The sequence below is a fragment of the Coenobita brevimanus genome, chromosome 78 (assembly GCF_032717465.1).
Source record: "Coenobita brevimanus isolate Jiangsu-jjx chromosome 78, ASM3271746v2, whole genome shotgun sequence".
Classification (NCBI taxonomy): Eukaryota; Metazoa; Arthropoda; class Malacostraca; order Decapoda; family Coenobitidae; genus Coenobita; species Coenobita brevimanus.
Window position 1 is genome coordinate 3,291,729 of NC_137031.1, and position 27,791 is coordinate 3,319,519.

At 42.8% G+C, this 27,791-nt stretch overlaps 1 protein-coding gene and 1 non-coding gene across 2 annotated transcripts in view; one reads left to right on the plus strand and one right to left on the minus strand.

The window, feature by feature from the left end:
• LOC145408639 (protein turtle homolog A-like) overlaps nucleotides 1–27,791 on the plus strand; it is a 210,251-nt gene that overhangs the window by 130,754 nt on the left and 51,706 nt on the right. Inside the window, exon 10 of the mRNA XM_080279324.1 lies at nucleotides 8,166–8,313. Coding sequence (XP_080135450.1) covers nucleotides 8,166–8,313 — 148 coding nt within the window. The remainder of the gene's footprint in view (nucleotides 1–8,165; nucleotides 8,314–27,791) is intronic.
• On the minus strand, nucleotides 9,650–9,768 carry LOC145408887 (5S ribosomal RNA). The gene has a single exon (XR_013899004.1). It is a non-coding gene; the product is annotated as a 5S ribosomal RNA (ribosomal RNA).

Genomic DNA, 27,791 nt, shown 5'->3' on the forward strand with positions numbered 1-27,791 from the left:
GAAAGAGGGTTTTGGAAAGATGCTTTAAACTTTTTCTGTTAAGAATAGACTCAAAAACGTTTGAGACTCAAGATGTTAAAGCAATTGGACGATAGTTAGAGGGTTGGGAATGGTCACCCTTCTTTGGGACTGGGTGAATAAGCACAAACTTCCAGCAAGAAGGAAAGGTACAAGTTGACAGACAAAGGCAAAAGAGTTTACCTAGTCAGGGTGTAAGCACAGAAGCACAGTTCTTGAGGACAACAGGAGGGACCCCATCAGGCCCATATGCCTTGTTAGTATTGAGACTAGTGATGGCAGAAAGTACATCAGCTGAAGAAATTTTAATGTCAGCCATGAGGAAGTCAGAGAGAGGAAGTGATGGAGGAACAGCACCGGAATCGTCTAAGATAGAATTGGACGAGCAAGTCTGAGCAAAGAGATCTGCTTTATCAGTAGAAGAAACAGCTACAGAGCCATCAGAGTAGAAAAGAGGAGGGAAGGATGATGAGATAAAGTTGTTAGAAAGGTTTTTGGCAAGGTGCCAGAAGGAGTGGGAGGAATTCGAGTTGGAGAGTTGAGAGCATTTAGTACGGATGAAATTAATTTTAGCAGAGCAAAGAACAGACTTAGCACGATTCCGGGCAGAAACATAAAAAAGATGTGATTCAGAGGTGGGTTGGCTCTGGTACCTTTTATAGGCCCTCTCCTTGTTGTGGACAGCATTAGAACAAGTGTGATTAAACCAAGGCTTTCTTGCATTTGTCAAACGATATGAGAAAGGAATTTATGCTTCCATGCCCGAGAGAATAACATCCGTAATGTGCAAGGCAGAACCAGATGGCTCCCAGCCATGGAAGCAATAATCATTCCAGGGAAAATCAAAGAAGTATTGCCTGAGGGCCTCCCAATCTGCAGCTCCAAAGTGCCACAGTCGACGTTTCTTTGGAGGGTCCGCAGGCCGCACCGGAGTGATAGGACAGGTTAAGGTAATAAGGTTGTGATCAGAGGAGCCCAACAGAGAGGAAAGATTAATAGCATAAACAGAAGGATTAGTTGTATGGAAGAGGTCAAGTATGTTGAAGCTTTCTCCAAGGCAGTCAGGGATACAGGTAGGGTGTTGTACAAACTGCTCTAGGTCATTAAGAATAGAAAAGATGTAGGCTTGTTCACCAGGTGGATTAGTGGAAGGAGAGGAGAGCCAAAGGTGGTGGTGAACATTGAAATCTCCTTGAATGGAGATTTCAGAGAAAGGAGAAATGGATAGAATGTGTTCTATCGTAGAAGAATATTTGATAGTCAGTAGAATTAGGGGATAAGTAAACAGCACAGATATATTTGGTCAGAGAATGACAGGAGAGCCGAAGCCAGAGAGTAGAGAATTCAGAAGAATCACGTTCAGGAACACGAGAGCAAGTTAAGTCGTTGCGTATATATACACAACAGCCACCTTTGGCTTTTAAATGAATATAGAGAAAGTAGGAGGATACAGAAAAGGGTTTGCTGTCAGTTGCCTCAGACAGTTGAGTCTCGGTAAGGAAGAGAAGGTGAGATTTAGAGGAGAGATAATGTTCAACAGAGAGAAACTTAGCGGAAAGGCCGCGAATGTTGCAGAAATGAAGAAGTGAGTCAGAAAGTGGTTCCAGGCAGCAATTCTGGTGTCAAGGGTATGATACTGAAAGAAGTCATTCGTCCAGTATTAATGGGGTAGCTCGAAGTTTTGTTAGACAACATAGGAAACAGTTCGTGATGACTGTTACTTCTGCAGCCTACAAAACACGTCGACCAAACCCATTAGGTCTTTCTTCATATGAAGCCATGGCAGCGACATCCTTTCATACTGGGATCAGAGTAAAGGGTGAGCAATACTTACCATATGTGTCACTTCTGTACACGTGTCCTTCCTGTGACCATGTTATACACTTCATTCCTAGTGCCAGTCATCCCGTTGCCCTGCCGACGTCCAGGGGCAGTTTTCTGGTGCGGTTAGGAAGCTTACTGGGAACTTTCTCTTAGTGGTTTAATTCTGATTCTACTTCGTTAAAATATTCTTGTGTGTTATTAATGCAATCATTGACGATGTTAAAAAGATATAAGCAAAAAAAAAAAAAAAGAAAAGATATTAATGGGTACTGTAGTTTGGAAAATGAATCATTAAGGAAAATGTGATACGGAGCTTCCCTCGCCGACGAGAATACGAGCCCAGGCGACTAACACAGGCCGCATTCAGATCAAAGGACCCACTCAGACCACTGCTGCTTCACTCACATACACCTCATTCAGCCTTTCTACCCAAAAGGAAAGCTGGCTTCCTTCCCTCAGTTCTCCGGCCAGTCATACTCTTGAACAAAATTTGCTTCCCTCTTGTCCCTGTTCACACAACAGTACACTGCATTTGAGTACCTGGATGTAAATTCGATCATTTTATGTTGTATTGAGAATTGTGACTCAGTGAAAAGTGAGTTTTCCTAATTAACTTTTGCATTTAATAGACAATAATCTGAGTCATTCTTCTTCCTTAACCGCGGATGCAGCCATCCAGATATTCCTTACAAGCCTCTATTTTGTGAATCACTTTTCTGCTCAGCTTTGTAATCGTATGGCTGAGATGGAGCTTCAGCTAAATAGAATCACCACAAGGTAACTGCAATAAAATACAAAGCTCCTAACCCTCTATTTGGGCAGGACAATTATTCTGGTTTAGTATTTTAAATAACACCATAGGATTTTACCCAGCGGAGAGTTAGAACAGGAGTAGCAATATGGGTGTTAATATGTTAATCATTAACCCCTTCATGGTGTGGGTGCCTCTGTCGTTATAGTCAGCTTACACCAAATGATTTTATACTCATCCAAGCCTTAGAGTGTTAATGATGTAATCATTAACCCTTTCACGAATGAACAGTTTTTGTTTATCCAACGCCATACGACATCATTTAGCTGAGCGTCAGCATGGGAGCTGAATGTGGTGCAATCGTTATTATCGGCATTAACCCTTACATGGTTTGCACAACTCTAGCATTATACTTTCTCCTAGCGACATACATTTTTATGTTAGCTGAGACTGAGTCATAGGATCCTGAGTGTGTAAATGGCGATTAGATTTTACATTTTTGTTGCGGTGCCTTCCTCTACCCTAAATAGTATTACCCGACATTATCCGGGAGAGGTATATGAGAGAGGGGGGTGTGAGTTGGGAGCAGGGCAGTGAAATGGCGGGGGACAGGGCGACTTGGAGGCGATTTGTTTGTGGCCACCCCAAACGGGATTCAGGCGTCTGGCAATAGATAGATAGATAGATAGAAATAAATCTTCGGTTGATTTTTTTTTCTCTGTCCATTCTATGATTTTCACATCTGCCACCACCTGTAACTCACTATAATATTCGTATAATAACTACTGCAAGCAAACTAAACGTAGTCTGGCATGGTTTCTCTTAGTCCAGTGGCAGAGATGCAGTGTGATGATTTTGTGATATATATGAAGTACCCATGGATGAGTAAGTGCTTATGATGAGAGAGAGAGAGAGAGAGAGAGAGAGAGAGAGAGAGAGAGAGAGAGAGAGAGAGAGAGAGAGAGAGAGAGAGAGAGAGAGAGAGAGAGAGAGAGAGAGGATGCTTTCAATCCAAAGCAGTACTGTTGCATTTTAATTTTGCTACTTTCAAGGGATTTTATTCAAATTAGGGAACACTTCTAATGATGATGGAGGTTTATGAAGGGTATATATAATTGTTCCACTTCTAAAGTCTCTCCAGATTTAAAAAAAAAAAAAATGAATCCCATAGTATAACATTAAAAAATGAAATACATCATCAGAATTAACTGATTGAAAAGGAGAAAAAAAGGAAAAAAAATAAATGGGAGAGGAACTGAAGTAAAATATTAGGTGAATTACGTAATGCAGAATATCGCAGGAGAACTACGTGAAAAGAAATAAAAAAGGAGAAACAAACAAAGGGAAAGGGAGGTGTGTGGTGAGGTGAATGTGTAGAAAGGGGCTTGGGGAAGAGTGGAGGAAGTAAAATAATTTAGTGGAGGTGAGTGGGTCAACGAATAGAAAAATATCGCTAACAAAGCACGCGAAAGAAGGAGGAAGTAGTTACAGCTCCAGGCTTACCTGAACATCAATCCGGTGGACTGCAAACTGAAGCTGCCCTCCTCCTGCAGCTCACCATCCTCCTTATGGTAACATGAAGGGAGTTGAGTGACGCCTGTATATACAGACAGTGGAGTTGCTTGGTTATATTGGTGCACCGCATGAAGGTGTCCCTCTCCAGCACCAGGCAGATGAAGGAGAGAGGCTTAGTAAACATACAAATGAGAAAGGAATGACAGGTCAGGAAAGGAGGGTACTGGGAGGAAACGAAGCAGAAAAAAAAGGTGGCTTGACAGACGTGTAATGTAAGAAAGACGTGGTAAACAGGTGAAGGAGAAAGGAATGACAGGACAGGAAAGAAGGGCACTGGGAGAAAGAAGAGAGGTGAATAGAAAGAGGGCTTGACAGACCTGCAAGAAGATGAAAAATTTGGTAAACAGTTTGGGGAAAATTAAAGACAGGACAGGAATGGAGAGCACTGAGGGATGGAAGACTTCGCGATACTTCTTCCATAGCGATTCATTTTGTACATTTCTCCACAGGATCATAGGGCATGATACTGATGCAAAGTATACATAACTAGAATACATGTCAAATTAATGGTTAGATGTGCAAACAAAATCGCAAAGATGTCAGCCAGAATATGGCCGTGAGGGAGAAGATAGGAGACCAGGAGAGATTTTGTAGTGTGTGTGTGTGTGTGTGTGTGTGTGTATGTGTGTGAATAGGTCTCTTCGTGGGTGGTGTGTGGCTCCAAGGCTGTCAATTAAAGGATGTTACACGCTTCGTATAACTGTGGAGCATCTCTCTCTGTCTCTCTCTCTCTCTCTCTCTGTCTCTCTCTCTCTCTCTCTCTCTCTCTCTCTCTCTCTCTCTCCCTCTCTCTCTCTCTCTCTCTCTCTCTCTTTCTCTCATATATGGTAAATTCTTTCCAATATAAGTAAATACAAGTAAAGTTTCCGTTCATAAAATAATATAATGTCCATGATATTATTATTCAGACAGTAACTCCCTTAAGTCCACATGCCTCGCTCTCAGTTGAATATAAATATCTGGTTTCAGCTGGAATAAAGTGCTAGAGTTGTCCCTACTATGAAAAGGTTAATGATGGGGGTAGTTTCACCTCAACTCCTATGACTCACTCCCAGTTGAAAAATGTGTGATGATAGCTGCAGTACAGTACTGGACAGGACCACAAGTGACTTTTTAAGTCATTTCTCCTCCAGGTTTAATTTCTGCTATATTATTCTCCTAATTTCTTTTCCTACCTTTTATTTGGTCTACTGTTATGTCTTATAATTTCATTTGTTACCAGATACTTTCTCTTATTTTAGGTTTGTTTCTTCTTCACTTATATCTCAGCTCTCCTTTTCTTCTTCTTTCAATCCTAAACTTTTTCAGTTGATTTCCTTTTCTCTTATCCCTAACGTTTTTTGTTATGTGTTATTTTTCGTCCCATCAAGCCTTCTCGTCCTTACTCCGCTTGTCACCAACGCTCTGTCTGTGTCCTCTTCACCTGCTGCTGCTTATCGCTACTCTCTCACCCACTTGTCCCACTCCGCTGTACTACCACATCAGCATGTCTACATATATATCTTGTACTGACTCTCTTATGGTCACTAATTCTTACATTACATTCCAGTTACGCCAGACGACTTATTATGCGGAGAGTTAGTCCAATAGAACCCCGGCGGTGTTAATACTGATATCATTAATCCTCTTATGGATGGCACATCTAGTATTTTATTCCACTTAACACCAGACGATTTAATTTACCTAACAGGGAGAGTTATGGGAACCTGAGAGTGTAAATGAGTTTAAATACATCTTCTACAACGCTCACCTCTTAACATTGCTTACCTTAGGCTGCACCAACTTTTCATTATCTTGCCTCTAACGCCTTGCTTCATGTGCTCATGTCTCAGACCAGCTTTCACTCTTCATCACCCTGCCAGCCTCTTATTAGTTTTTGTATACCAATAGCTCGGTCTCGTCATCATCTGCTTAAAATTCCTTATGTATTGTCTCTTTTTCCCTTACAAGTCGCTTTGGATGTCTTCTGTCTCCGCTTACAGCTCTCTTTGGATCATGTCTTGGCTTATAATTTTCTCTGCATCTCATCTTCTCCCTTTTATAAATCCCGTTGAATCTTGTTGTTTGCATATCATTCTCTCTGAAACTGTTCTTTATTCGCTTATAATTCTCTCTGGACCTCTTCTTTTTTCGTTCAAAATCCACTTTGTGTTTTACTTTTATCCGTTTAATGGGTCTCGTCTTCGTTTATTTATACATTTGTGTATAGTCTTCAATTTAAAACTCTGTCTCCCATATCTTTCCGGTTATGCCTCTTTCTGTCTCGTACTTGTTCCCTTGCAACTTACTGTGTCTCTCGTACAAGTGCACTCATGAGTATGACTCGTCTTTGTCTGCTTATATCTCTTTGTGCCACTCGTGTTTGTTCGCTTAAAACGTTTTGTGTCGCTTGAATGTGTTGTTTTGGAACTTTTTCTGTCTCTCTTATTTATCCACTTACACCCCTTCCTTGTGTCCACTGGTATCTTTCATTCTCTCGCATTTTTCATCGTATAGCTTCCTGTCTCGAAATAATCCTGTTGTAACTCCTTGCGCCTGGAACACTATTTACTAATAACTCTGTTACTCGTTTTTGCCTCTTTATATCTCTGTCAGTTTCCCCTCTTTCTTCAATTGCAACTCAGTTATAATCTTTTTGGTCTTCATATTTGTCCACTAACGACTTATTCTCAATACAGGGTTTCTCATCTTTCCATTATTCTGATCATTCCATTTCCTTTTACTCTTTCGTTTTGTCCTGCTTGTATTCTCTGTTGCTCTCTTTACCTAAGGTTTCATTAGACCCAGACATGCTGTCATCTGTACTCATTGATCATATACATCTTCACGTACACACCACGACGTGTTCACATCCACATATAAATCACTCCCATTTATATACCCTCACATACACATCCTACACAGAATATCCCAATATATACAGTACACCCTTACTGACTCATACTTACACATATAGCCCGCATATACACTCCCACGTACACGCCCACCCACCCTATCTGTTTACAGTCTAAACCATCTTCAGCCTAATCTGACACTTATCGGCTTATTCCTCAAACTCCTTCCTGTCCTCCGCCTGAAGCACCTTATGGGAAGTCTCACCGCTGCCTTAGCAAACCTCCTGTCCCCTGTTTCCTGCCTCACTCATATATATACACCGGCCCCTGGGCCTTACACATCCTTCCTCACTTCCTCTGCCTCAACCACCTTCTGCCAACAACTCTCCGAATCTGCCCTACCTATACTCTCTGAGCCTGCCTTACCTATACTCTCTGAGCCTGCCTTACCTATATTCTCTGAGCCTGCCTTACCTATATTCTCTGAGCCTGCCTTACCTGCACTACGAGCATCCCTTCCGTGCAGATTCCCTGTATCACCCACATTCTGACCAGCCTCATCCCTTCTCAGCCATATCTCCCCTCCCCTGATCTGCACCTCACCCACCGTTTATCCAGCCTCGCCCTGTTTTAACAAACATCTCTCCCCTGATCCCTACCTCATCCACCGAATACCCAGCCACGTCTCTGCCTCAGCAAACCACTATCCCTTGTCCCTGCCTCACCCACCTTATGGCCAGCTTCCCACCTATTGTAAGGGAACTGGTCGGGTAATGGTTAGCACATCAAGCCAGCAACTAGAATAACCTGAGTTTGATTTCAGGGCTGCTCAGGTTCGTGGATAAAGTTTCTTTCCCTTAAAACTCTACAAACCCAGCAGTATAAGTAGGGATCCTGATTTAAATTCGATTATTGCGTGTCGTGTTCAAGGGGAAAATTTTGACTCGGGAAAAGTTGGCTGGCTGACTTGCTGATCTTCGTGCAGTCTATAAGCATAAATTTTAACCAGTTTTCTTCCTCCTTCTGCCTGCCCCAGCCTCCCTTCCCGCGTCCCTGTCTCATCCAACTTTTAACCAGCCTTCCCGTGAATGTCCCATCACTCCTCCCTTGCCTACCGCCTCATCAGCTTTATAACCAGCCTTACCTTTCAATGCCTGTGGCAGGGCGTGCCTGTGCAGAAGGCGGCAGATGATGTACCTGAGCGTCTGGTGCTGAGGGGCGTATCCAGGGCCGACTCAGGGGGTTACACATGTGCTGCTGCCAACACTGAGGGAGCCCGTACCTCCAACACACTTACCCTGGCCGTCAAGTGTGAGTATATACCGTACCTCCAACACACTCACCCTGGCCGTCAAGTGTGAGTATATACCGTACCTCCAACACACTCACCCTGGCCGTCAAGTGTGAGTATATACCGTACCTCCAACACACTTACCCTGACCGTCAAGTGTGAGTATATACCGTACCTCCAACACACTCACCCTGACCGTCAAGTGTGAGTATATACCATACCTCCAACACACTCACCCTGGCCGTCAAGTGTGAGTATATACCGCACCTCCAACACACTCACCCTGGCCGTCAAGTGTGAGTATATACCGTACCTCCAACACACTCACCCTGACCGTCAAGTGTGAGTATATACCGTACCTCCAACACACTCACCCTGACCGTCAAGTGTGAGCATATACCGTACCTCCAACACACTCACCCTGACCGTCAAGTGTGAGTGTGATGATTCCACATTTCCATTCGGCTCACTTAACGTCCATCTCAGCAGTTACTTCAACAAACAAGGGATGAGGCTATGGTACACCTATTGTCTGACTTGGCTTATATCTCTGAGTGGGGTAAAAATAATCTTGTTTTAATGCATCAAAGACTCAGTTCTTACACCTATCAACTCGACAAAATCTTCCACTGGAGTACCCACTAATTTTTAATAATATCCAGCTGAATCCTGCATCATCCTTGAACATGTTTCGGGTTTCATTCACTCGGGATTAATCTTGGAAAGATCACATTACATCTCTTGTAAAATCAGCTTCCGAGAGATTAGGTGTGCTAAGCCGACTCTGTACCTTCTTTAACCCTGCACAGTTGTTGAGTTTATACACGGGATCTATTCGCCCCTGTGTAGAGTACAACTCTCATGTGTGGGGAGGCTCCCAACTTACAGTACTTCTCAATAGTGTGGAGTCAAAGGCTTTTCGTCTCATTAACTCTCCTCCACTTACTGGCTCCCTTCAACATCCGTCTTTTCGCTGCACTGTTGCATCTTTATCTCTTTTCTATCACTACTTCAATGGTCACTGCTCCTCTGAACTGTCTGCTTGCATCCCTGAACCTTTATGATGGGTGTGTAGCACCCGTCTAGGAGCAAACTCCTATCCCTTTTCTGTCCAACTCTCTAATCCAAGAGATAACTGTTACTCCCAGTTCTTCATTTATGCAACATATATATATATATATATATATATATATATATATATATGTGTGTATACATATTATATACATATATATATATCCATCCATCCATCCATTGCCAGACGCCATGTATCCCAAACGGGGTGGTCAAGGGCTTAGAGTTAATTGTTTTACAGGGAGGGGCACTAATCCTTCACCAACCCCACTTGACACGTACGGGTGCCAACAGCATCTGGTGTTCCCAGGCGGTCACCCATCCAAGTACTAACCAGACCCAACGTTGCTTAACTTCGCTGATCGGACGGGAAGCGGTGTACTCAGTGTTGCATGGCTGTTGGCTCAATCGGTAGAGACGTGGCCTGCCGTTCTAACGGACCCAGGTTCAAATCCCCGCTGGGGCAGGGAACAGTTTAAGGATTTGAATTTCATTAAATCAGGCTTTACTGATCTACCAGAAGACCCGCCGACATGTCGTAAAAATACCCCCGCTAATACCAATACACCAGTCCTGTATGAGACAGCCCTAGCATGTATTCAATATGGACGGTGGGTGTTAGCGCCGAAGTGGTGACATGTGGAGGTGTATGGTATGGAGGAGGACTGTTGGGCCTTGATAGCAGGCTGTGAAGCCTATGCCCAGAGTCGATTAAAAAAATATATATATATATATATATATATATATATATATATATATATATATATATATATATATATATAAATATATATATATATATATATATATATATATAAATATATATATATATATATATATATATATATATATATATATATATATATATATATATATATATATATATATATATATATATATATATATATTGTTACATGTGTAGTTAACCCCAGTAGCGAATGGGTGAAATGGAAATGTGTGATAACCTAAGGAGACAGGCAGGTCATCAAGAACAGTAAATCTTTCCTTATCAGTTTTGTGGGCTGTAAGGGATGACCCTCGTCCCCAGCTGTGTTTTCTTATTGGTCAACTGGACTGATAACACACCAGACGTTTTTCTCACAAACTGCCTAGGAATTCCGCTTGTCCTTGAAATACTGGGTGTGGCATAATGTGGGAGGAGCAAAGTAGGGATGTTTGCCAATTAGACACCTAAATGGTGCTTTTATCATGTTCTTCATGGCATGCAATTGGTTCTGTCTGGAGTGTAGGAGCCCCTCATTGGTAGCAGGTGCCTCTATTGTTTCTTTATGGACGGAGATTATTTTTAAGACAGCCTATTGGTTAATTAGCCATGAGACGTGGAGTAAGTCTGCTTTATAAGGTCGAGAAAAATGTGAAGAGACACATTTTTGTCTCATTTTGTACACACATCCCTGAACACATTTTTGTCTCATTTTTGTACACACTTTGTCTCATTTACTGTCACGTTACACTTTTGTCACAATGCGTTGCACTTTTCCCCAACATTACTCAATACGTGACTTTGATAACAAAACACACTGTTTGTGCATCGTTTCCCATTTTTGGTTCACTCATCCATTTACACTAGTGTGTGAATTATGTCTGAATTAAACCTTCAAAGTCTCCACGTTTCCTCGAGCTTTGTGAGTAAGTAGCCTCCACTGAGTGTATTCTGGCTAGGTAAGAAATAACTAGTTTTATATTTGTTTTCTGAGGCCTATGTGAATCCTCCTTTTGTAAAACGAACCCTGGCTTCTTCTTTGGTTGTGCATGTTATAGTGTACAGTAAAGTTAAGTTAGTTTTCTTGTAAGCTTTACCTTATCCCGTTTGGTGATTAATCAAGGGCTAAGAGTGCACCGTAATATACACCTCCAAAATAATTTGATGACCTCACCAGGATAGCTCTGTGACATAATATTGGCAACCTTGGCCACATACACAGTGCTTACTCCTACCTACTTAACCCGAGGCATCCCATCGAAGTATGACTACGTTGCAACATTATGTAAATGCCAGTCCCGTCGACGTACTGGTACGTTGTGCAATTGCAAGGTGCATAATTTGCACAATTTTCAAAATTCGTGCTTGATATTTGGTACATAGGGTCACTCGACCTCCCCCTACCTGCCACCAGGCAGGGACACTTGGTGACCCCGTACGACCCGCGCTCACCCTCAGCTCGTTCACTCACCTATTAGCAGTAGCCCTGGTCAGACATGGCTCATAGAGGTCTCTCGGAGGAGGAAATCCAAGCCGCCCTGGATGCCTTCACAGGCGACAGTGATTCACCACTGGAAGATGAGGTTATGGACAAGGATTATGTCCAACCAGAGGTGGAGGAAACCAGCAGCAGTGATGAGGAGGTCCCGTCCCCCAGGAAGCGGCGCTACGTGACTTATCATGCTGCTAGAGAGGGCCAGCCTGCACAAAAACAATGTGCAACATCCTCTTGGCAGCCCCTACATGATGTGGAGCCCAATTTCAAGGATGAGGACAAGGACGAGGATGGAGCCGTGGGACATGCTGCCACGTGGTACGGCCGAGAGAAAATCATCCATCGCAGCCCCAAGCGCACACCATGTCGTACAAGCAGGTATGGGCCTAGTCTTTTGTTTGGGGAGGGTGGAAGTGGCGTGGAGGGAGTGGGGAGTGGAATGGAAAGTGCAGGGGCGAGTATAGAAAGTGAGAGTGGCGGGAGTGAGTCATCACTCTCCCGTGGTGGTGTGAGGCGGCGGGGCGTATCATATGGGGCAGTGAGGGTGCGTGATGAATCACGTGGTGTTGTGATGGAGGGGGAAGGTGGGGAGGAACCACTCCCCAGCATGTCTTATGCTCCCCAATATTCCCAGACACGTGGGTGAGTGAGGGTGTGTTATGAATCACATGGTGTTGTGATGGAGGGGGAAGGTGAGGAGGAACCACTCCCCAGCACGTCTTATGCTCCCCAATATTCCCAGACTTCATCCCAACAGCCCCCTAATGTTCCACAAGGCCATAAGGGTAAGGGAAAGGGAAAGGGTAAAGGCTGAGTGAAGAGGAGCGTGAGTGGGGAAGCCCTCCACACTCCTCCTCCCCAACCTCCCCCACCAGCATCTCCTCCCCACCCAGATGAAGGCGACGATGGGGACGATGGGGACAAGGGATTTGTGACGTGGAATTGGGAGGATGGGAGTGATCTTTCTCCCATCATTCACCCCTTCACTGAGCAGGGGTGCGCTGGCTGCACTGCTCCCAGAATTCACCCTAATTCCACCAGGCTGGATTTTTTCCACCTTTTTTTCAGTGAGGGTTTTGTGGAGCAAATAGTGGACCAAACAAACCGTTTCACAAGCAGCCAGCGCCGTGCAAGTGAAAGACTGGGCTCAAGGAGTAGGCATTCCATCAAATATGATTATTCTGTCTCCCTTGCAGAAATGTTTTTATTTTTTGCCCTCTTACTTTTGATGGGTATTGTACGAAAAAACAGAATTCCGGCATACTGGATAAGGGACCCTATCATGCTGACACCAATATTTGGCCAAATTATGAGCCATAATCACTTTCAACAAATTCTAAGTCGCCTCCACTTTTACGATGCTTATGATCCTGCAAATGCAAATGACAGATAAGATGAGGCGAATTAGGATGGTTTTTGATCACCTAAGGCAAAATGACACAGATAAGATGAGGCGAATTGGGTTGGTTTTTGATCACCTAAGGCAAACATTCCGTTCCTCATTTTATCTCTATAGAGACCTTGTCATAGACGAGAGTCTCGTGTTGTGGAGAGGCAATATTTCATTTCGGCAGTACATACCCAGCAAAAGGCACTGTTTTTGGTTCAAGATCTTTGTTATGTGTGACTGTAGGACTGGTTATGTGCAAGACATAGTCTTGTACACCGGTGCACAGACAGACACCAGAAGATCGGAGTAATGGACTGTCTGGAGCAGTGGTAAAGACAATGATAAAAGACTACCTTCATCGTGGTCACGTCCTTTACCTGGACAACTGGTACATTAGCCCTCTTCTCACTCGTTATCTACACAGGCATGACATGGGAATCTGTGGTACCGTCAAGGTGAACTGGCGTCACATGGTCAAGGTGGGGCGGAAACTTGACAGAAATGAGGTTGTCTTCTTCCAGGCGAACAGTATTCTAGCAACAGTGTGGAACCACAATAGAGAAGTCAGCCTCTTGTCCACGGTTCACTGCCCCTTGATGCACCGTACAAAGTCCGTGGATTACTTGAGCGAGAACAAGCACCACATATGGAAACCTGAGTGTGTCCTCGATTACATCAACCAGCCTGGTGGACCAGTCAGACTCCACGATATCCACTGTCGAGTGTGCCAGGACCACGATGAAGTGGTACAAGAAGCTCTTCTTTCACCTGCTAGATATAATTGCCCTGAATTGCCACCACCTGCACGCCATGACAACAGGAGTTCAGGAAACCTTTGAAGGTTTTGTGAGGGACCTTACATGTGAGATTTTTGCCCAATATGCAGTTGAAAGGCCCCAACACCGCACATGCACTGCCCCTACCGCCCAAACTCCCCTGAGAGTATCCACCCGCCATTTCCCCACTCCTATACCCCCCCAGCCAAATAGACCTAGGCCCCAATGCAGGTGTCAAGTGTGTAGCAATTCCCATGTGAGACCACCACTCAGAGAAAAGACACCCGCTACCAGTACATTGAGTGTGACGTGGGTCTCTGCATTCACCCTTGTTTCAGTGAGTATCACACCTTGATGCACTTCTGATATGGTGTGAATGCGATATGATGCTGATACTCAGAAATAAATGCAACAAACAGACGCTCAGTGTAATTATAAGGCCCGTAGATCTGTAAATAGTAGTATGGAAGTGGAAACGGGTGTATTATAAGTGGAAAAATCTGTAAGGGCATAAATATTTTCTAAGTGGAAACCTTCCCAGCAAGTGTATGTAGATGCGCTATTCTGACGCTCAGTGGAATAAATAAGGCCCGTATATATGTAAATATTAGTATGAAAATTGCAAACGTGAGTAATATAAGATGAAAGTTTTGTAAGTGCAGAAATTTATTCTAAGTCAAAATATTCCTAGCAAGTGTATATAGATGCGATTTTCTGATGCTCAGTGGAATAAATAAGGCCCATAAATATTGAAATAGGAGTATAAAAGTGGAAACGGGTGTAATATAAGTGGAAAATTAGTATGTAAGTGTATGAATATTATCTTAGTGGAAACATTCACTGCGAGGGTATTTTGGTGCGATATTCTGATGCTCAATGGAATAAATAAGGCCCGTAAATATGTAAAGTGTAGTATAAGGTGGAAACGGGTGTAATGTAAGTGGGGAAGTATATTGGGAGTGAAGAAATAAAGTAGAAGTTGAAACACGAGTGGTAGAGAGTATGCTTGCTACGTGAATATGTGCTAGCATATCGTTAAATGCCCTCGTAATGAATGTAAATAATTGAAAACATTTACAGTGGTGGAGGAAAGGTTCAATGTAAAGAAAACAATACTATGAAAGTGATAAAACAATATGGTATGTTGAGATACGACTCATAGCGAGTGCGCTGAGTAAGCAGATGTGCGCTATAGTTATGCTACATGTCATCGTAATGAATGAAAACGGCTGAAAACATTTACATACAGTACGAAATGGGAAAATGGCTTTGAAACAGTATTATACAAGTAGAAAAAATAATATGTTGACTGAAACAAGAAACTTAGCACATAGCATGTTACCACACTGACCAAACTCTCTATGCTCGCATGAAGGAACAATGCTTGTTTTTCATATGTCATTGAAAACCATTATATTGTTATTGTTTTTGTTCATTAGTTCAATTCAGTAAATGTAGAGGTGTTCTTTGTTGTTTCTCCCAAAATTACCTACCATAGAAAACGTGACAGCCTCACACGTCAGTGACAGAATACGATACCTGGCGCGGGGGACCTCACCTGTTCCGACCACTTATGGACTACGATAAGCCCTTTCATGGTGATTTTCCTTTGTTTTTCAACAAAAGCGGAGGTTTTAGCAAAAAAAAAAAAAAATCCAAAATAGCTCGGGATTGGGAGGTGTCGGAGGTGCGAAATAGCCGTAATGAGTGATAGTGATGCCAAAGCACTTTTGGATTCTAAGCCTTCCCCAACCAGAGCGAAAACACTAAAAAAACACGAGCTCATATTGCTTGCCCAGGCCTAAATTGAGATTTCCTGCCTCAATCACTACTACTAAGTTACTTGATTTAATATTTGAAACCATGTTTGAGCAAAGTGAGTCCTCCATATCTAGTTCTGAGCCATTTGATACTGAACAAAGTGTTGACCCTGAGCCTTTGGCATCAGAGATACCTGGCCCCAGTGATTTTTCTGCTTATGATACTGGTGACAAAGTGCAACTTGAGTTAGCCAGAATTTAGTTGAGAGAACTAGAAGTGTAAGCAAAAATGAGAGAACAAGAATGGAATGTTAAAATGAGGGAAATAGAATTACAGGCTCAATGAGACAAAAGGAAATGGATCATGAATGCAGACTGAAGCACCCTGATAGTTTACCTAGTGCTAGTAGTTCATCTGCCTGGGAATCTTTTGATGTTGCCAGGATCATTTAGCTAGTACCTCCCTTTAATGAGCAAGACGTCACTGAGTACTTCCATATGTTTGAAAAGGTGGCAGGTCATCTCTGGTGGCCAAAAGACTCTTGGACAGTACTGCTGTAGAGTGTTTTGAAAGGAAAGGCTCAAGAGGTTTATATTTCTTTACCTGTAGATGAAAGTGCTAACTATGATTGTTTAAGAGATGCCATTCTAAAAGCATATGAACTCGTGCCAGAGGCATATAGGCTTAAATTTAGATCCATCTTTAAACAGAAAGATCAGACTCACGTGGAATATGCTAGAGTACTCACAGACTTATTTGGTCAATGGTTGCATTCTAAGAAAGTTGATTATTTCTGTAAACTTAAAGAATTAATAATCTTGAAGAACTTCACTGGTAAGATAGATAGGGATGTGGCTACATACCTAGTGGAAAAAGGTTTAGATACCCTAGCTGAGGCTGCTGTTGTAGCAGATAACTATAGTATAATTCATAAGCATGAACTTAAGCCTCAGTTATTTGTTAAGGGCAGGAGAGTGAACCAACCAGTTTTTGTGAACCCTTCTTCTGGCAAAGGCAAGTTAATATCAAGTGACACTAGTGGGAACACTGCAACCCCAGAGCATGTTAATTCTACTAAAGTAAGTGAGGATAGTGTTGCCAGAGGGTCAAGAAAAAGTGTCAGGTTTTGCCAGTGATGCCAAAAAACGGGGCACTTGGAGGATTGGTGCTGGAAAGAACGAGGGAAAAGTTCCTCTGTAAAATCTGTTTCTTTGGTAAACTCTTGGGGATCTTTTGACACCAACAGAGAGCAGCCACCCACAGATATTGTTAGCGGTAGTCAGACACAACCCCAGCAGGTGTATGTTGTTGATAAGGCCACAGTGGAACTGTCAGTGGTGGATAGACAGACTCCTATAAAGCCATTGTTAGAAACTAGTAAGACTGGAGCAGTGCAGACGTCAGGTTCAGGTGAGAGTGGTAACAAGACTTCATCAGAGTGTCCTCACCCAAGCAGTACTCAAAGTGACTCCTCCCCAGGTCATTTATTTGCTACCTTTTTTTCTAAGGGGTTAGTTTCAGTTGATGGAAAAGGTGGTAAGGAAGTCACTATACTTAGAGACACAGGAGCTTCACAGTCACTAATGTTGAAGGGGATTGTTGATGTAGCTGACCCTAATGAATGTGTCTTGTTGCAGGGTATAGCTGAGTTTGTATTTGTTCCCCTAGTTGAGGCAAAGCTCCAGTCAGAGTTAGTAACTGGATCAGTGCGTGTGGGTGTTGTTGACCAGCTTCCTGTACAAGGGGTCACTTTCCTTTTGGGTAATGACTTGGCGGAAGGACAGGTGAGTGCTGTTCCCTGCATGTCAAAAACTCCCCTGAGTGAGGATAGGACTAAAGAGTTGGAAGATACATGTCCTAAATTCTTTCCCGCATGTGCTGTAACTAGAGCTATGATGGGAAAAGCCACTCATGAAAATGTTGACGGTAATGGCACTGGCAATGCTGATGATGATATTGGGCTTGGTGATACCTTTTTAGCCCAGTTAAATGACTCAGAGGTTGATGATTCTCCCCAGACTGATGCAAGTGCAAAGTTAGCTGATATGCAAAGATCTGACCCAGAGATTGCCACTTTATTTGATTCAGCAGTTAGGGACGATGAATGTGAGTCTGAACTGACAGATTGTTATTATTTACGACCCAATAACTGTTAATGAGAAGATGGAGACCTCCTAGTGTTGCTCATGATAACGAGTGGGAGACTGTACATCAGGCGATGGTTCCAAGACCCTATAGGCGAAAAATTATGTCCATTGCTCAAGATTCTTCTTTAGCAGGTCACTTAGGGGTGAGGAAGACTCTCTCCCGCATTTGGCAGCATTTTTACTGGCCTGTAATCCGTTGAGATCTCTCCTGGTTCTGTAGGTCATGTCACACCTGTCAGCTAGTTGGTAAGAGCAAGAAGCCCATCCCTGTGGCTCCTTTAATTCCTCTACCTGTGTTTGAGGCCCCATTCACTAGAGTCCTTGTGGACATTGTTGGCCCTTTGCCTAAAACCTCCTCAGGCCACCAGTACATCTTCACAATGTTAGACATGGCCACAAGATATCCTGAAGCCATTCCCTTGAGAAATATTTCAGCTAAATTGGTTGTAAAGATGTTGACCTTCTTTACCCGTTTTGGTCTCCCTAGGGAAGTTCAGTCGGATCAAGGTAGTAATTGTAATTCCAGACTGTTCAGACAAACCCTTAAGGAGTTAGGAATCTCACAGATCACTTCCTCATCATATCATCCTCAGAGTCAGAGTGCATTAGAGAGGTATCACCAAACTTTGAAGAGTATGCTCAGAAAACTATGTGTTGATGAAATGGAATGGGACAAGTGTCTGCCTTTCCTACATTTTGCAGCCAGAGAGGCACCGAGTGAGGCCTTGGGCTACTCCCCATTTCAGTTAATCTTTGGGCATGAAGTAAGAGGTCCTCTTAAATTCCTCAAAGAACAATGGGTCAAGAATGATGACCAAATTAACTTGCTAGAGTATGTGTCAAACTTTAAAGAAAGACTGGCCTATAGTATGGAAGCAACCAGGGCACACTTGGAGTCCTCTCAGGAGAAGATGAAGAGGTGGTATGATCACTCTAAGAAAGCTAAGAACAGAGTGTTTCACCCAGGTGATCAAGTTCTTGTCTTGCTTCCTATTCATGGTCAGCTTCTGCAGGCAAGTTTTGCAGACCCTTATGTAGTAAAGAAGAGGGTAGGTGAAGTAAATTATGTCATTTTAACCTCAGACCGATGGAAGGAATGAAGATTGTGCCATTTAAATATGTTGAAGGAGCACCACAGGCGAGACATGGACCTCCCCTAGTGCTGCATGCGTGGTGTTGGCTGTCGAGCTGGCAGAGGACGAGGGCTGCCCTTTGACTTTGGACCAGACGACCAGTTGGAGAGAAAACCAGGAAGCTTGGAGTACGCTGACTGATTGACTCTCCCACTTGACTGCAGAGCGGTGTGCTGAGCTTGTTGCCCTTCTCAGGAAGTTCCCTGATGTCTTCCGGGACGCGAAATTTTTTTTCCTGCCCAGTTCCGTCACTTTGCACATATGGCAACGTTGCCCTGTGTTTAGTTTGGCAACGCCGCGCAGCATGAGCCATATCGGATGCCAGGTTTAGTATTCATCACAATTATTTACCTTTTTTATGCTTGACTATAAATATAATACCTGACTATCTATATTTTACATGGATTGAAAGAATAATAGAGACATAGAGGTCATATAGTTTTTGCTGCCTTAACTTAAATAAATATAAAAAGGGGCCATACCACTGTCTTTACTTCGTCACTCGTCTGCTGAGAGAGAGAGAGAGAGAGAGAGAGAGAGAGAGCTTGAAACAGTATAAAATAATAACATGCAGGGTCATCAATAAAAAGTGAGTATGCAAGGAAGATACTCTCTACACTTTGCTAAAATTAGTTATATGTTGATTTAATGAAAATGCGGTACGTCTTAGGGGTGGTACATGACTGTTCGTTGAGAACACTTATCAGTAACATAATTATGTTGTAGGCGTATACTACTTTACCTGTCATTTCTTGTCATTGCTCCCAGACGTACGATTCAATCAGCTGTGTTTACAGGAGAGAGAGAGAGAGAGAGAGAGGTTAATGACCCATAATATTTTATCACCTAAAACGCTTTTCATGATCGTTCTTAAGGGTTAACCTTGGTAATTTCTGCTACAAGCTGGGAAATATTGGTATCAATGATGCCTGAATATCAATGTTTCATTAGACATTTTCTTAGGTATATATGTCAGGTTAGATTTCAGATTATTTTCTTGTTTTTCTTAGGTATATTAGTAAAATCATTTGTCAGGTTAGATTTCAGATTATTTTCTTGTTTTTCTTAGGTATATTAGTAAAATCATTTGTCAGGTTAGATTTCAGATTATTTTCTTGTTTTTCTTAGGTATATTAGTAAAATCATATGTCAGGTTACATTTCAGATTATTTTCATGTTCTCATGTCCTTTATTTCATGTTAAGTATGCTTGAAGGGTTTTTGTATTTGATGAAATGCAAAGCTTTATTTGTTACGGTATAATCTTTATTAAATATTACACAGCACCAGGCACCATATGCTATTTCCCATGTGCTGATGACAGGCATTGGGTGAGACATGAGACATTATAGACCATTGTGTGCAAAATAAGTAAATCAAGAGAAACAAGGAATTAAAAAAATAAACTCAATATATTCTATTTGGTAATAGCATTGGGCTGGGAACACATTTGCTGATCTTCAATGAGGGACTGAATGTAAAATAATGATTGGAAAATAAGCAATTATTGTTGTCATATTAAGGGTCTACTTTGTTGTTCGTGAATAATCTCAGACAGTCTGTGCAACTGACCCATCTACCATAGGCAAGCAATCGCCCCTGCAAGTTTATCCTATGCAGTGGTTTTGGCGCCCCTTCGGTCCCAAGTCAGGCTTACTGCTGCGCGGCGTTGCCAAACTAAACACAGGGCAACGTTGCCATATGTGCAAAGTGACGGAACTGGGCAGGAAAAAAAATTTCGCTTCCGGGACATCCCTGGATGGAAGGAAGTGGCACAGCACGATGTGGACATTGGAGATGCCAGCCCTGTAAAGCAGTTCCCCTATTGGGCTAGTCCTCAGAAGCAGATTATCATTCAAGAGGAACTGAACTACATGTTGCAGCTGGGGTTAATTGAGTCCTGTCAAAGTGAGTGGTGCTCCCCGGTCATAGTGGTTCCAAAACCCGATGGGTCACATCGCTTTTGTATTGATTATCGTAAAGTCAACTTCCTTACCAAGATTGATACTTACCCACTTCCTAGAGTAGATGATTGTGTGGATGCGATAGGCAGTGCTAAGTTTATCACAAAATTAGATTTGATGAAGAGATATTGGCAAGTCCCATACACAGAAAGGGCCCAAGAAATTTCCTGTTTTGTGATCAGTGGCAGGACTTATAAATGTAAGGTCATGCCCTATGGTATGAAGAATGTCCCTGCCACCTTCCAAAGGCTGATGAATGATCTCACCAAGGACTTGGATGGTTGTGTTACTTATATTGATGATGTTATTTTTAATGACACCTGGGACCAACACTTGAGCCAACTAGATGCTTTTCTGCAGAGAGTGTCCTCTGCTAATTTAGTGCTTAATTTAACTAAATGTGAATATGTGAGGGCTCGAGTGCAGTACCTAGGTTATGTGGTCGGTTTAGGCCAAGTGACTCCACATGATGTGAAAGTTCAGGCCATAGTCAATTCCCCTCAACCCGAAAATAAGAAAGAGTTGCAACGATTCTTGGGTATGGTAGGGTACTACAGACGTTTTGTCCTGAACTTCTCTGATCTTGTAGTTCCCCTCACTGATTTGTTAAGAAAAGGAGTCAAGTATGAGTGGAAGCCAGATTGCGAGGAAGCCTATTCTAAAGTCAAAGCCATCCTGTCATGTCACCCAGTGCTTCAAGCTCCCAATTTTGATAAACCCTATAAATTAGCTGTTGGTGCCAATGGCCTAGGGGCTGGCACAATTTTGCTTCAGGACAATGATCAAGGCTTTGAGATGCCTGCGTGCTATTTTAACAAAAAGTTCAATAAGGCCCACAGAAATTATTCAGCTATTGAGAAAGAACTTCTTGCACTCATACTTGCCCTTCAACACTTCTCTGTGTATGTTGGTCCAGGGTCAGGTGATGTACTGTACACTGATCACCACCCTCTGAAATTTTTGTCCCGATTGAAGAACAAAAATCTTATATTGACCTGCTGGGCCCTATTTTTGCAGGAATACTCCGTTGATGTGAGACATGTAAAAGGTGTTAGTAATGTTTTAGCAGATTATCTGTCCAGAACTGTCACGAGTCAGCACGAGTAAGTAATTTGATAAACTCGTGACATCAACTTTAGTGGGAAACTGCGAACTCTAGTGGAATCCCAGTGTTTATCGTTCAGTTTAACCGTTATGTATTCACCCGGTCGGGAGTGTTTTTCAGGCAATTTTTCAATGTGTCATAAATGATCGTCTTTGTGCGAGACATTAGCACTTCCGCTGAGCGATTTATTTTGGGTGTGTTTCGCTCATTCTAGCCGTTAGCAATTCGGCCACAACACTTGTTTCTTTCCCACGATTTGAAGTCAGTCGAGGTTTGAGCGCCGTGAAAGCAGGTTGGGCCCAGATTGTAGCAGTGCCACCGTTGTCCAGTTCCTGAAATTCCACCAAGTGTGATTGGCGAGAGACTTAGCGAGTGCAGTGTCCTTCCAGTAACGACGCCTAGTCATCTGCTTTGACCAGTATTTCTTTTCTTTTTTTCCTAGGTTTAAGAGTTTGGCTTTTGAATGAGCAAGTGAGTGCGATCTCCTTATTTTGAATTGATTTTGGAATGTAACGTAAATTTATTTCTTTGTAATCAATAAATTTAACAGTTCTTTTTCTCGAGCTTAATGTAATGTAAACTCGTGTTTTATTTTCCATATTAAGCTTATTCTAGTTGCAGCTCCTAGCTTGCATAAACACTTTGCTATTCATAACTGGTACTTAGGCCAGTCTTTTTTATTAACTAAAATCCGTTGTGCAACCAGGAGTTAATGCATCAGGAAGAATCTGTTATCATTAATAGCATCAGTTATTGATTGTCAGGGGTGAAGTCACTTTCTCCAGAGGCTAATAGTACTAACAAACAGCAATTCATGAGGAATTAGTCTCTGCTGTGTACTATTTAGAAAGTTTATAAATTCTCGTCCTTAGAGAATTGGCGAAGCAAGTCAGAATAAAGTAATCATTGCTTGATTTTCACAAGACAATTGATTGTCCCTGCTCTCAATATTATTAATAATTATCCTTTAATATTGTATACCTCTTAAAAACCCCATGACAATTGGTGACCTCGCCAGGATATTAACTCCTAGCGCTAAAGTTATTCATGAGATAATACTCACTCATTCATACTTAGGTATGTATCATTAAAGTCTATAGGCACTACCTTACTGGTGATTACTGATTCATTTTTATTAATTTACATAATAATTTTCACAGTCAGTTGTGTGTTTAATTTTCTTTCTTTACCAGTTTAATTTGATAAAACTGGTCACCACTAACCTGTGCCTATATTCTTAATTCTCGATTATTGACATCTTTCTCTGAAAAAATTGCAGTCAGTACTGAGTCGCTAGTTTACTTAGATTGAGTTAGCATCATGTCCACCAGCGTCTATGTACAGGAAGCCAAAGATATGGGTCTTACAGACCCAGCTGAAATTAAGGACTTTGTCTTCTCTCGGTTTAATTATGAACAGCAATGTGAGAATGATGCTCGTGGAGAGCATCGAATTCAGCGTGAAGAACGCGAAAGAGAACGTGATCACGAGCGAAAACAATGCGAGGAATGTGAGAAAGAACGTGAACACGAGCAAAAACAACGCGAACTCGAGTTAGAACATGAGCGAGAACAGCATGAGGAACGAGAGAGAGAACGTCAATACGAGTTACAATAGTGTGAGAGAGAATGAGAACACGAATGTGCCGAGCGAGAGGCACGCGAAAAACATGAATTTGAAGTGCTGAAGCTCAAGCGAGATTCCATGGCTTCAGACACATCTGGTGCAGTTGGCCCAAGCTTCATGAGCGTTCTCCCTGCACATGTTATGGGGACCCCACACATCAAGCTTCCCCCATACAAAGAAGGCGAGCGAATCAAGCCATACATAGCTCGTTTTGAAGACATGGCTCAACTTTACCAGCTGGATGATGCAGCTAAGCAGCTTCAGTTTCTTAGCCTGTTTGAGGGCCCTGTCCTCGATATTCTCCATAGAATTCGTGGAGACAATCTCACGTATGAGATGATGAAGGCCGCACTCGTCAAAGCGTACGGTCTCACAGTTGACGACGCCAAGAGTCAGTTCATGAGGGCACGTTTACAGGATAAAGAGACTGCTGTTCAGTTTCTTGACCGGCTTACTGCTTACTTAGATGAGTGGATGGAGAAAGATGAAACTCCTTCCACGCGTGAGGGGATAATTGACCTTACGGTGCGCACACAGCTAGAAAAGTCGTGGCCTACTGAATTTATGGCTCAGCTTAAGATCTACCAGGTAAGAGATGCCAGCCAAATGGTGAAGAAGGCTGACGCATTCTTCAATGCATAAGGGTATCAAACTCGCAAGCAGCATACCTGGAACAGGAAAACTGATAAATCTGGGAAACCATCTCAGACTGAACCCCAGCAACAAAGCCACTCTCAGAATAATGGCCAAGGTCCAAAACCGCAGTGGAAGGACCAGGGGCAATACACTCAGAAACCTGAGTGGAAGAGGTACAACAGGTACCCTAACCAGCACCAGTATCAGCCATGCAACTGACCGCCGGGACTGTCCTTTTCAGCACCAGCCCCTCGGAGGCAAGAGGCAAACGCAGCCTTCATTCCTCAACGGCAGCAGCATGGTGGTGACATCCCTAGCAGTACGGGTACATCCCCACAGTTCACTAGTCCCACAGTGACAGTGAACTCCCCTCCACAGATGGCCAATGCTCCATCTCCCCAGGCAGTGAGTATGACCCCTCAAGTATCAAATTCTCAGGGCACCATGTTTGCCTCATCATTTATTCAGCAGCCTAATCAATGGCTAGCTGCTTCCCGCACAGACCCACCCACAGGTGACAGTACCTTCCTTGTTCTGCCAGGGTTTGTGGGAGGCATCCCTGTGAAAGTCCTGAGAGACAATGGTTCCTCAGGTTGCTCTGTCAGGCAGAGTCTAGTTCAGTCTGAGCAGTACACAGGTCAACAGATCCATGCTAACCTTATTGATGGATCAGTGAGATTGTTCCCTGAGGCACGTATCCAGGTGGCATCTCTATTTTATACTGGTATGACAGTCGCAGTTGTCATGCCAGAACCTTTATTTGACCTTATCATAGGCAATATTCCTGGTGCCAAGGATAGTTGCACCGAAGATGACGCTACTCAGACTTCGGCTGGAGTAACACGAGCCATGGCCGAGGCTCCAGACTGTGTCACCCCGGTGACCATTGAATCGTCGCAAGATCTGATGTGTAGCCAAGTTGTTGTTCAAGAACAACATTTTGACCCGACACTTGCTGCTGTGTGAAAGAAACAAAAGGGTAGAATGATAAAGTATTCACAGGGAGGTCAAGCCAAGTTCCTTCGCAAACAAGGACGGCTTTACCGTGAGTCACGAACACCCGAGGGCGAGGTTCGATTGCAGTTTGTTGTTCCTGCCAAGTACCGCCTAGCAGTGTTAGAATGGGGTCATTGTTCAGCCTCAGGAGGTCACGTGGGCAAAAGGAAGACCCAGGGCCATATCCGAGCTGACTTTTTCTGGCCAGGGATGGGATGAGACATAGATAGTTTTGTGCGTTCCTGCTATGTGTGTCCATGTACCAATAATCAGGGACATGTCTTTCCTGTGACGTTTGAAACCACACCCGTAATCTCTGAAGCATTTGAAAGAGAGGGCAGTGGTAATGTGGGTGCAGACTTGATGTCTCGCCTACTAACTGATGACTAACACGGGCAACTGTTGTGTGCTGGGTTCCGTAAGATAGGCGTTCCCAGAGATTTGAGTAATCCAAGGACCAGCCTGGTTCCCAGTTAAAAGTGTAGACCTGACGTCTCACCCATTGGCCCCACAGGACACAGTATGTCCAGGGCCTGTACATACGTGTATACCATAAGTTAAGGGGGAAGTTTGAGAACTCCGCAGGGACAGTCCGAGGCTGTGTATGAATTACCTTGTGGAATGTCTCATGCTGTGGGCCTCCCTGAGGATTCCCGGAGAATTCACATTATCCACATGAGTGTTCACACCCACGGTGGGTGTTAAAACCTGACCTGCCCGAGATTGCATAGCGATTCTCAGCTTCCTGTTATTAGTCGTAAGTGTAGTGTTAGGTTAACCAGTAAATTGCCCGTTCTAAGAAATTTGAGCAATTCAAGAACTGACATGTTTCCTGGTTAATAATGTTAGGTTAACTAGTAAACTGCCCGTTCTAAGAGATTTGAGCAATTCAAGAACTGGCACGTTTCCTAGTTAACAAGCGTTAACCAGTAAACAATAAGGGTTCTAAGAAATTTGTGAATTCAAGAATTACATTTCCTGGTTAATAACGACATAAATACTGATTGCTAGGCAGAGAGAAAGAAATGACACTTTTGATGCTCCACCTTAATTCCTTTCACAGGTGCAGCTGGTGGGTGCAGCATTGCCGTGCAGATCAGCTGGTCGTCCCTGTCGCATGCTGCCGCCCCTTCTCTTCTGCCTCGTCATCATTATTTACTATAAATTTGTATTACATGATTGTACATGTAGATACAGTCACATCACAACTGTCACACCTACACCGTGTATTACATACATTACGCTACATAATAATTAGTTGTTAATGTAAATGTAGCAAACTTTTCACTCAGTTTGACCTGAGTACAGGATTTTTCACCGTCGTCACGGAGTTTTTCCCTCAAGCTTGCTTCTATTAACGTAAATACGAGGTTTTTTTGCTCACTGGCGACTGTGACTTTCTCCTGTAGCAGGATAGCACACACACACCACAGTGTGAATCTTGTGTGACTGAGTTAGGATTTATATGTATGTATATTGAAATTTTTTTCCTGAAAAAAAAATTCAACTTTTGATGGGGCGTAATGTCACGAGTCGGCGTGAGTAAGTAATTTAATAAACTCGTGACATCAACTTTAGTGGGAAACAGCGAACTCTAGTGGAATCCCAGTGTTTATCGTTCAGTTTAACCGTTATGTATTCACCCGGTCGGGAGTGTTTTTCAGGCAATTTTTCAATGTGTCATAAATGATCGTCTTTGTGCGAGACACTAGCACTTCCACTGAGCGATTTATTTTGGGCGTGTTTCACTCATTCTAGCCGTTAGCAATGCGGCCACAACACTTGCCTCTTTCCCACGATTTGAAGTCAGTCGAGGTTTGAGCACCGTGAAAGCAGGTTGGGCCCAGAGCGTAGCAGTGCCGCTGTTGTCCAGTTCCTGAAATTCCACCAAGTGTGATTGGCGAGAGACTTAGCAAGTGCAGTGTCCTCCCAGTAACGACGCCCAGTCATCCGCTTAGTCCACTCTTTGACCAGTATTTCTTTTCTTTTTTTCCTAGGTTTAAGAGTTTAGCTTTTGAGTGAGCAGGTGAGTGCGATCTCCTTATTTTGAATTGATTTTGAGATGTAACGTAAATTTACTTCTTTGTAATCAATAAATTTAACAGTTCTTTTTCTCGAGCTTAATGTAATGTAAACTCATGTTTTATTTTCCATATTAAGCTTATTCTAGTTGCAGCTCCTAGCTTGCATAAATGCTTTGCTATTCATAACTGGTACTAGGCCAGTCTTTTTTATTAACTAAAATCCGTTGTGCAACCAGGAGTTAATGCATCAGCAAGAATCTGTTATCATTAATAGCATCAGTTATTGATTGTCAGGGGTGAAGTCACTTTTTCCAGAGGCTAACAGTACTAACAAACACCAATTCATGAGGAATTAGTCTCTGCTGTGTACTGTTGAGAAAGTTTATAAATTCTCGTCCTTAGAGAATCGGCGAAGCAAGCCACAATTAAGTAATTATTGCTTGATTTTCACAAGACAATTGATTGTCCCTGCTCTCAGTATTATTAATAATTATCCTTTAATATTGTATACCTCTTAAAAACCCCGTGACAAGAACATAGATTGTACAGTATCCAGAAATTTCCTCTTGGGAAATTTCTTCTCTCAGGAAGGGAGGTGTTTCTGGCGTAGTTAACCCCAGTAGCGAATGGGTGGAATAGAAAAGTGTGATAACC